The sequence below is a fragment of the Solanum stenotomum genome, chromosome 4, assembly GCF_019186545.1.
Source record: "Solanum stenotomum isolate F172 chromosome 4, ASM1918654v1, whole genome shotgun sequence".
NCBI lineage: Eukaryota > Viridiplantae > Streptophyta > Magnoliopsida > Solanales > Solanaceae > Solanum > Solanum stenotomum.
In genome coordinates this window covers 5086997-5098688 of record NC_064285.1, presented here as the reverse complement: position 1 = coordinate 5098688, position 11692 = coordinate 5086997, and the positions used below count along the sequence as shown (strand labels likewise).

The following is an 11692-nucleotide window of genomic DNA, read 5'->3' as shown; positions in this document are numbered from 1 at the left end:
CCACCCCACCCCACTCCTCAAACTTGTCTTTCAACATGTTCGTGGGAATCAGCAATAGTAATTCACTATTGACTTGATGCACCGCTTAAAAATAAAAAAATAATAGGGTTAATATTATCATTTAATTCTTTGACTTTATTAAATTTAATGCTTTGAAAAATGTGTTAGATAATAAATAACATTTAATAGCAATGGTAAAATAAATACAAAAGATAAATTATCTCTTGATTTTCTAAACTGAACACAAGTATTGTTAGATAACTATTTTTTAATATAGTTGACAACTATTGTTGGGCGAAGGAAATATATATCAATTACTAATATCTAAAAGCGCGTTGCATATGTACCTCATATCAATTATCATAAAATTTTAAACAAAATCACATTATTATTTTTGCCCGTAGAAGTTAATGTCTTCAAATGCCTTATCATATATTATTAATCTCTTTATATGAATATATCTTTTGCTTCGAGAATATAAATATGAAAAGGCAAGCTTGAATATAGCAAGCATGCAAAATTCTGAAATGCGAAAACAATATTTGAACAATATTAATGCATAAAAAAATGAGCAATTTAATTAGAGTTGAATGAATGTCTGTTTTTATAAATGATGATGTATACATGTTTGACAATTTTAAAAGACTAGTGTAGTGCTATAATAACGTGAAAAATCTAAAACATATGATATAATAATTCTTTTGAAAATTATAAGAGTAATTTTAAAATTCCAATACGAAAATTTTATTTTATATTTAGATTTTTTTTTAAACTACGATATTAGAAACAATAACAATAAATATATTCATCTGTGACAAAATATTATCCATAGAAAAAGGAAATAAAAGAAGTAAATTAAAGATAACTAGTACATATTATATGTAAGATATACCCAAACAACATCGCGATATGAAACAACTTAACTTTGCACGTAATTTTGATTTGTGATTTGGTAAGAAATATCATCAATTTCATGATAGAGTAATCCGAATAAAGGGATTCAAGATGCACATAATTATAATTTGAACCCAACTATAAAAGCAAAATCCAAACTTCCAAGGTGAAATTTGAACTTATCTGAACTATTTTTCTAACACATATTATAGAGATTCAAAATATAACATAAAATAATAATTGTGTCTTATTTATTTGTTCAATGTAATTATTTGCCTTTCTCCATCCCTTTCATTACATTAGCATATATCGATTCTTCAATATCAACTAGTCCTAGTGCCCACCTCTCTAACCACTAGTACCGATAATACCCTTCTAGTCCCCAATTTTTTTAACCTATTAGACACTCTGATATTAACAAATGCATATTTATTCGGCCAATCATTGGCCTTGACGGTAGCTTGGAATGATGTCATGATCTAGATAGTATGCCATAAATGCCTATTTGTAGAGAAATTAAATTGAACACTTGAACAAAATGAGGAAAATTCTAAAAGAAAATCATCTCAAAATATCTTCAACTGAGAGTGAATACAATGAATTGAGAGAATTAGAAAAACTAACTAATCTTCTACTTTATATAGACTCTACAACTTAATTACACAGACAGCTGGCAATTAGTTAAAGTATTAACAACTAACTAATCTAACAAATTTTCCTAACATTTAGTTGTAACTAACTTAAGTCGTCAAAGTAACAACTCCTTTCTCATTACTATTTCTTTTAAATAAAAAAATTATCAATTTTATTTATGTAACGATATTTAATCAAATATAAACATTAAAAATGCCAAAAAAAAAGGCCTTCAATACTTATAATCTTAAAATAACGTGAAAAATTTTGTGAGTATTAAATTATTTTAAAGGTAACTTGGAAAGTTTAGGTTATATTTTTTCTGAATATAGATTGTCATTCTTCTTGAACATATGTCTAAAAAGGAAAAAAGAGTGACAGATAAAATGGGGAAATGGATTTCTATATTTTAGTGTGAAGTTATTAATTAGAGTAGAAAAAATTAGCCAATTAAATTATAATTCGCCTAATTTCTCTAAGTTTGGATTAATTATTCCTACACCTATTTATTTATGAATAATTTATTTCAATCCATTAAAATTTCTTTGTAACGGCGTCCAAATATCATTTTTTCTCGCTGCTCAGTAGTTGGTTTTTTATTATCAAAATCAATTTGGAAGAGTCTCTTCTATTAATTTGGAACGTCAAACGGTCTATTTCAAAGTCAAATTAAGATATTAAAAATGCAATATTATTAATATTAAATAATCAACCTAACCTACTAGCTATGATTAAGCTTGAACACATTTTTGACAAATTAAATAGTTTATGGAAATGAATATATTACTTCGAAAACTAAAAAGGGACAAAAGTAAAGTGATTAACTCCAACTTAATTCTAAACCTACATAATATACATACATATAAATTTGATTTTTTGGTTTTTTTTTCAATTTATAAATCTGAAACCAAACCAAAAATCTAAAAAAATCAATTCAGATTAAGATTTGATTAGATTTTAATTTAATTTTTCCATTTAATCCAAATGGTGAATATATACCCCTACTCACGACCCTCTTATAATTAAGTTGGAATCACCCTATTAATATTTTCTAAGTTTAATAAATAGAAAGTTTAAAAGATTTAAGTAGAATCTCGAAATAATTAAGAGGTTGACGTTTGATCCTCTACGCATCGCGCGAGGGATTAAAAAAAATCATATTTTTAAAATATTGATCATTGCATGACAAATTTTTGTTGGAGTAAACGCATTAATATAATATTATTACACTGAGTATATATATATATATTATAATAGTAGTAATAATGCACTCATCTTTTTTGACACTTGATTTATTAATTATATTTTCCATACATAAATATCTCTATCTTCTTTAATCTTCCTTGACAAAATCCTTCATTTCATTTCCATTTTGAGAAATTTATATAGAAAAATTGAAACAATGGGTTCAAATAATGTTGAATTAAATAAACCACATGCAGTTTGTATACCATATCCATCCCAAGGCCATATTAATCCCATGTTAAAACTAGCCAAAATTCTCCATCACAAAGGCTTTCACATAACTTTTGTCAACACTGAATTTAACCATAGACGTCTTCTTAGGTCTCGTGGGCCCCATTCGCTCGACGGCCTTTCGTCGTTCCGATTCGAAACTATTCCTGATGGACTCCCAACTTGTGATGCTGATGCAACACAAGACATTCCTTCTCTATGTAAATCCACAACTGAAACTTGTTTAGCTCCTTTTAGAGATCTGCTTGCAAAGCTCAATGATACTAATAACACGTCGAACGTGCCACCTGTCTCGTGCATCGTCTCCGATGGTATCATGACCTTCACCTTAGCTGCTGCACAAGAATTGGGTGTCCCTCAAGTTCAGCTTTGTACACCTAGCGCTTGTGGTTTCTTAGGTTACATGCATTATGCCACTCTCATTGAAAAAGGATATGCTCCCCTTAAAGGTACGTATAAACGCCGCTTTTTTATTACTATAGCTATCCAGATACGGCTCATTATAATAAGAGGTTTAAAGCCAAATTTTAATAAGAGGTCTAAAATTTGAATATGGTATACTTGATGTATTTAGCTAATTCTCATATTTTTTTTGGAGAAAATGTAGATGCGAGTTATTTGACAAATGGATACCTAGAGACAACTTTGGATGGCATACCAGGCATGAAAGATGTACGTTTAAGGGATCTTCCAAGTTTTTTGAGAACTACAAATCCAGATGATTTCATGATCAAATTCGTCCTCCAAGAAACGGAGAGAGGGAGAAAAGCTTCTGCGATTGTCATCAACACATTCAAGACACTAGAGAGTGAAGTTCTTGAATCACTTCGGACTCTCCTTCCACCAGTGTACCCAATAGGCCCCTTGCATTTACTCGTCAAACATGTTGATGACGAGAATTTGAAGGGGCTTGGGTCGAGCCTATGGAAAGAAGAGCCAGAGTGTTTACAATGGCTCGAAAATAAAGAACCAATCTCTGTTGTTGAATGAGCAGACGAAGAACAATTGAGCTAAATTTTTTGTGTATTTTATTTCTGCATAGCAAATGTATATATAGGAAATACAAGGAATAATAATCCTAACAAACTAACAGGTGTCCTATCTTAATTGGTTAACTTGTAACAAACTATTATTTAGAATTAATAAAAACATAAATGGAAATAATATTTACACAAGAACATAAAATTGTGGAAGGTTCTGGATTGGTGCCAGCTGTGAGGCCACGTGTTTCTTCAGTCTTCATTTTTATTTTGCTCTTTTCAATTTTGCAATAGCTATGTCTGAAACACTCTTCTCTTTCATAATGAAACCTTTGCTATCTTTCTTCTCTAATTGATTTCCATCATCCGTAATTCCAACACCCCCCTCAAATTGGAGGGGGAGGAACGAACACCCAATTTGCTTAATAGAAGATGATGAGAAGTACCTGGAAGCGGTTTAGTAAAAAGATCCGCTATCTGGGAAGACGAAGGAAGAAATGATAAAGAAATCAAACCAGCAAGATATTGTTGCCGGACGAAGTGGCAATCTAAGTCAACATGCTTCGTTCGCTCATGAAAAACAGGATTTTTGGCGATATGAATCGCGGCCTGGCTGTCGGAAAGAAGAGAAATGGGTAGAGAAGGAGACGATGTAAGATCTGAAAGAAGACGGACAAGCCATGTTAACTCGGCAACAACACGACGCATAGACCTATACTCTGCTTCGGCAGAGGAAAGCGAAAGAGATGGTTGCTTTTTTGATTTCCAAGAAATAGGACTACTACCGAGGCTAATGTAGAAACCACTGACTGACCGGCGAGAGTCAGGACAAGTAGCCCAATCAGAGTCACAAAAAGCCAATAAGGTGAAAGAAGGGGAAGAATTGAGGAAAATCCCTAAGCCAGGGTCGGAAAGAAGATACTGAAGGACATGATAGGCAGCCAAGAGATGTGCTTGATGAGGTCGTTGCATATATTGACTAAGATGCTGGACGGAAAAAGAGATGTCAGGGCGTGTGTGGGTGAGAAAGTTGAGTTGCCCAATAAGCCGGCGATAACTAGTAGCATCAGGAAGGGGACAACCCATATCTGATTGTAATTTGTGAGTGGGATCCAAAGGGGAAGAAACGGGTTTAAGGCCAAGGCACTCATATTCCGATAAGAGCTCCAGGATGAACTTTCGTTGATTAAGAATTAAACCATGGGATTCCCTGATTACTTCAATACACAAAAAATAGTGTAAGTCCCCCAAATCTTTTATCTTAAATTCTGAGTCCAAGAATGATTTTAAAGCATCTAATTCTGCCTTGTTGTTGCCTGTAAGTAGAATATCATCAACATAGACGGCTAGGATAGAAATGGAAGAATCATGGCACTTATAAAAAAGTGAATAATCATTTAGGGAGTGANTGTGAGTGGGATCCAAAGGGGAAGAAGCGGGTTTAAGGCCAAGGCACTTATATTCCGATAAGAGCTCCAGGATGAACTTTCGTTGATTAAGAATTAAACCATGGGTTCCCTGATTACTTCAATACCCAAAAAATAGTGTAAGTCCCCCAAATCTTTTATCTTAAATTCTAAGTTTAAGAATGATTTTAAAGCATTTAATTCTGCCCTGTTGTTGCCTGTAAGTAGAATATCATCAACATAGACGGCTAAGATAGAAATGGAAGAATCATGGCACTTATAAAAAAGTGAATAATCATTTAGGGAGTGAGTAAAGCCTTTAAACTGCAAGGCTGAAGTCAGACGAGCATACCACTGTCTCGAGGCCTGTTTTAAGCCGTAAAGAGACTTCTTTAGACGACAAACTTGAGTAGGATCAGCCACTTTCAGACCAGCTGGGAATTTCATGTAGACTTCCTCATCTAACTCACCATGAAGAAATGCGTTGTTTACATCTAATTGATATAACCCCCAGCCCTTCTTAATGGCAATAGCAAGCAGACAACGTATAGTAGTAATCTTAACGACAGGGTTGAAAGTTTCTGTAAAATCAATACCGTCTTTTTGAAAATCACCGCGTACAACTAACCTAGCCTTCAGTCTCTCTACAGAACCGGATGAATTGAACTTAACTTTGTAGACCCATTTAGTAGGCAAAGCTTTCTTTCCCGGAGGTAATGAGACCACTTCCCAAGTGTCATTAGTGATCAAAGCCTTGAGCTCCTTAGTCATAGCATCCTACCAACCCGGATATAAAATAGCTTGGGTAAAAGAAGTAGGCTCTTGAATATGGGACAAGGAAGTGATATAATTCTGGTTAGAGTGAGATAAAGCAGAGAAAGCAAAAAGGGAAACAGAAGACGGGTAAGAGAAACAAATATCAGACACACGAGAAAGATGGACACTATTGCAAACATAATCTCGTAGGTGGGCTGGAGTCTTGACAGATCTAGTGGATTTTCGTAAGACAACAGGATCTGGAGAAGAAGTAGGAGGATTCGAAACAAGGGAAGGAGGGACATGAATAACAGGGACAGGAGGAAGTGATGTACTAGAGGAAAAATCAGGCTCATAATAGGCTTGAGGAATGTCAAAAGGAAACATAGAAATGGAGGGCTGAATGACAGCAAAAGGGTAAATATCTTCATGGAATTTAATATCCCTTGAAACAAAACACTTTTGAGAAATGAGACTTAATAATTTGTAACCTTTTTTGCCAAATGGATATCCAAGAAAAACACAAGGCTCAGCCCTTGGTGCTAATTTAGGTCGTCCATGAGAAAGAGTAGAGGCAAAGCCAAGACACCCAAAACACTTTAAATGAGAGTAAGAAGGAGGATGATGAAACAATCTTTCATAAGGTGTTTTGAAAGAAAATAACTTAGTGGGGCACCTATTAATCAAGTAAGTGGCTGTCATAAGAGCATCCCCCCAAAATTTATGTGGAAGATGGGACTGAAAAAGAAGGGCTCGACAAATTTCCAATAAATGTTTGTGTTTTCGTTCAACAACACCATTTTGTTGTGGTGTGGCGACACAAGAGGTTTAATGAATAATTCCTTGGGAGGACAGGAATCTAGAATTTTCAGAACTGGAACCTAATTCCCGAGCATTATCTGATCTAATGATTTTGACTTTTTGTTGAAATTGTCTTTCTATCATAGTAAGGAAGGACTTAAGAATTGTGAATGCATTGCTTTTAGTGGTTAGCAAAAAAGTCCAAGTTCCTCTACTAAACATCCACTATGGTAAAAAAATATCGATATCCATCATATGTAGGTGTTTGAAAGGGTCCCCATGTATCAATATGAATTAAGTCAAAAATTTGCTTAGAAGAAATCTGGCTAGTAGGAAAAGGGAGTTTGTGTTGTCTTGCTAAGGGGCAAATAGAACAAGGTACAGAAAACTTTGAAACAACAGAAACTGGAATTTCATTAATATGCTGAATATTTAAAAGAGGGATATGACTCAATCTGACATGCCATAGTCTACTTTTAACATCATTAGAAGAAATACAAGACAAACTGGATGAAACATCCTTGAAGAAATGAGAACTACAACTAGAATTTTTAAAAGAAAGAGCAGCTGGAAGCCTATTCTTGAGGACATAGAGACCATTCTGACTTTCACCAAGGAGCATTGAGCTCTTCATTGAAGGGCCCTGCATGAAACAATGAGAAGAGGTAAAAATTAGCATGTTACAAAGTTGTTTGCACAACTGATGGACAGACAAGAGGTTGAAGTGAAAACTGGGCACAAATAAAACATTGTGAATGATAAGATTAGAGAAAAGTTTCACAGAACCTGAGTGTGAGACCTCAACCCTTTGGGAATTAGGCAAATTAACACAAATAGTCTTAGGTAGAGATTCAAGATTGAAGAAGAGATCCTTGTTATAGCTTATGTGCTCACTTGCACCTGAATCTATTATCCAAGTTTGCCTAGTATTGGTGGTAGGATCAACATGTAAGTTCAAAGAAAAAAGATGAGGACAAAAGGTTATACCAGCACAGTTAACAGAGGTTGTGACTTCAGAGACATTGTTGCTTTGATCACTGTTTTTCATATTTTGAAGCATCTGCATCACCTGTGCTAGCTGATCTGTAGATAGTAGTTTACCTGAATCTGTTGAGTCCACATCAGTCATGAAAGAATTTCCAGAAAACTCATATGAAGTCACTGCATGTCCCTGAACAGAATTCTAAAAAATTTTCTGCCTAGTAAATTTAAAATTCGGTGGAAAACCATGTAGCTTATAGCATTTCTCAATGAGATGCCCTGATTTCTTACAATATTTGCATAAAAGAGTTGATTTCTTAGCATCATAAGGAACTCTCTGACCCCTGAAATCAGTAGAAAAAGTCCTTTGACCAATATTTGTTTGATTTGTCGCAATAAAAGAAGAGGATTCTCCAGGAAATTTTGGGATATTTTGCAACTCCCTTTGTTTCTCCTCCTGAATCAACAGAGCATAAGCATTTGAAATAGAAGGTAAGGGTGAGATCATGAGTATGTTACCCCTGGCAGCATAATAAGACTCATTGAGTCCCATTAAAAATTGAACTAGGCGTTCATCTTGTTTGGACTTAACATTTTTCTCTTTTGCTCCGCAGGAACACACACAAGAGCAAAGAGTAAAAGAGTCTAAAGTATCCAACTCATCCCAAAGTCGTTTGATCCTGGTATAGTAAGCAGCAATATCAGATGACCCTTGGACAAGGTCATTGAGTTCCTTTTGAAGCTGGAAAAGACGAGGGCCAGAGCTTTGACCAAACCTGTCTTCCAATTCTGCCTAAATATCTTTAGCAGTGGAGTAATACAAGACACTTTCAGAAATTTCTCTAGAAAGAGAGTTCAGTAACCAAGAAATTACCATGTTGTTAGATCTGGACCAAGCTCGATGGAGGTCTGTTCCTGCTTCAGGTTCCACAGTCGATCCATCAATGAAACCTGATTTGTTCTTAGCAGTCAAGGCTATCCACATGCCTCTCTTCCATCCACCGAAGTTGTTCCCATCAAATACAGTATTGACCAACAAAGTACCAGGAGAATCAGAAGGTGATATGAAGTAAGGGTGAGCAGGGTTAATCAAATCAGTAGAGGGCATATTAGCAGCTGAAAGGGGAACTGAAGTCCCAGTAGCTATTTCAGTAGTCTCTACCATGATAACAAAATATTGAACTAAAAAAACCGAAAAAAGTAGAAATCAGAACTCTTGCTCTGATACCATGAATGAGCAGACGAAGAACAATTGAGCTAAATTTTCTGTGTATTTTATTTCTGCATAGCAAATGTATATATAGGAAATACAAGGAATAATAATCCTAACAAACTAACAGGTGTCCTATCTTAATTGGTTAACTTGTAACAAACTATTATTTACAATTAATAAAAACATAAATGGAAATAATATTTACACAAGAACATAAAATTGTGGAAGGTTCTGGATTGGTGCCAGCTGTGAGGCCACGTGTTTCTTCAGTCTTCATTTTTATTTTGCTCTTTTCAATTTTGCAATAGCTATGTCTGAAACACTCTTCTCTTTCATAATGAAACCTTTGCTATCTTTCTTCTCTAATTGATTTCCATCATCTGTAATTCCAACAGTTGTTTATGTCAATTTTGATAGCACTACTGTTGTGACTCCTAATCAACTTATTGAATTTGCTTGGAGACTTGCAAATAGTCAACAAGAGTTTTTGTGGATCATAGGACCCGATATTGTATCGGATTATGAATTGATTCTTCCACCTGAATTCGTGGTAGAAACTAAGAACAGAGGAATGTTTGCAACTTGGTGCTCACAAGAAGAAGTCCTTAACCATCCGGCTATAGGAGGGTTCCTTACTCACGGTGGATGGAATTCGACTCTGGAGAGCATTGCTAGTGGGGTGCCTATGCTATGTTGGCCGTTTTTCGCGGAACAACAGACAAATTGTTGGTTTAGTGAGACAAAATGGGGTATTGGAATGGAAATTGATAATAATGTGAAAAGGGATTAAATGGAAAGCCTTGTTAGGGAATTAATGGTTGGTGAAAAAGGCAAAGAAATGAAGAAAAAGGGAATGGAATGGAAAAATTTGAGTGAAATTTCATCACAAAAATCAACAGGATCATCTTATATGAACATTGACAAGGTGGTCAATGATGTTCTTCTTGCATCAAAACATTGATAAGTTAATATGTTTGTAATTTTATCATTTGTTTTTCCTTCCTGTACAACACCAGATCCAATTCATAGGGTGAGGTGTACTACACATATGTGCCATGTCAGCTCTACGCCAGCCACATGCGTACCATCTCACTAATTTATGTAAAATAATTAATTTTCATTATTGGTATTGAATCAAAGGCATCGAGACTAGCAAAGTTAGTGAAAATTATTTTTAATTAATTAATTTTCCATTCTTCAATAGGGATTAATTTTCTACATTCCTCTGTGCATCCGCCACTCCATTCGCCTTTATCTACCATTGTTCAAAATATTAGCATAGGCAATAACTATCTACCATCGTTCAAAATATTAGCATAGGCAATGTTATCGTTCTAAGATATTAGCATATATAGGCAATGTTAGGAGATTGTAAAAGATTAAGTAGGCGTTTGACCATGTGGTATCGTGAGATGAAATCAACGTTTGGACATTCGAGCTCATGTATATTCTATCTCATGATTTCATATCATGAGATGAAATCTCATATTCTCCAAAAATCATGATTTGGGAATCCATATGATAATTTGGAATTTTTTAAATACAAAAATTGACTCACAAGTTTATATTTTGTTAAAACAACCTCGCATTTATATCTACTAACTATTTATTTCATATGTAAATAAAATTTATTATTCTCACCAACATAAAATTCATTATTACTTTAAATCTGGTGAACATAAATGATAAAGTAGGTGTCACGACCCAACCCACTAGGCTATGAGGGCACTCACTCTAACACCTAAGTAAGAGAATCCTCATATCCCAATAGTTAAAACATGCAAAAAATTAATGAAAATCGGAGATAAACGAAATCATAGTGTTTTTATAAATGAAAACCTTCTTAACAAATTCATGTTAAGACTTGTAAAGTAATTAACACCCCTAAAGATCTAGTCTAAACAGGTACAAGAGCTACTAAGAGTACAATATGACATAGAAATGAAAAGACACAGCTCCTACCATGCAAAGGAAAAGTAGAAGCTGCTGGAGAATTCTTCGTCTTCATCTTATGAAACATTACCAACCTGCATCCATCACCAACCTGCATCCAGACTATGACAAAAAGGCATAGCAAGAGTAGTACAAAACCACACATACTGGTAGGTATCATCGGTCAACCCGACGCCCACTGCATAACATAAAAAATCAACTAGCAAGAATATGCAATAAACCACTCGCTTCTCCACCTTTACCCTCTCTGGAATACCTTTGAAGTACACTAACACCCTTACTACTAACCACCTTCTCAGTCAACCTACTTACTAGGTTCTTGATCTTAGCCTAACCATCATAACGCATAGAAGAGTCTACGAATACAACTACACACATTCCGACTAAACATCACGATATACCCTTACTCTCTTTTCTATGTTACCCTGCCCTTGCCACATGGCACATTACATTAAGATTTCTAACTACCAACCACGAATTCCTTCATCTAAGGTGAAATCCACCTAAGTAATTATATCACGTACACTACCTCCACTTCTCGACCTTACAACACACAGACAACCCTTGCTCTCAATTATTACGACCCTTGAATCCTTGGC

The 11692-nt window shown here is 34.7% G+C and overlaps 1 protein-coding gene across 1 annotated transcript; it reads left to right on the top strand.

Annotated features, from left to right (window-relative positions):
- Positions 1-2921: 2921 nt before the first annotated feature.
- On the top strand, positions 2922-10141 carry LOC125862868 (7-deoxyloganetin glucosyltransferase-like). Its single transcript, XM_049542990.1, has 5 exons — positions 2922-3452; positions 3611-3981; positions 8542-8610; positions 8752-8986; positions 9536-10141. The coding sequence occupies exons 1-5, from the start codon at positions 2930-2932 to the stop codon at positions 9928-9930; spliced, it is 1593 nt and encodes a 530-aa protein (XP_049398947.1). The 5' UTR covers positions 2922-2929; the 3' UTR covers positions 9931-10141.
- Positions 10142-11692: the final 1551 nt, after the last annotated feature.

Excerpts from the sequence above, each read along its gene's own strand:
- LOC125862868 (XM_049542990.1), top strand. The coding sequence starts at position 2,930 with ATGGGTTCAAATAATGTTGAATTAAATAAACCACATGCAGTTTGTATA. Across the intron at positions 3,982-8,541 it reads AAAATAAAGAACCAATCTCT|GAACACACACAAGAGCAAAG; the intron begins GTTGTTGAATGA and ends TTTGCTCCGCAG. Across the intron at positions 8,987-9,535 it reads AGTACCAGGAGAATCAGAAG|TTGTTTATGTCAATTTTGAT; the intron begins GTGATATGAAGT and ends TAATTCCAACAG.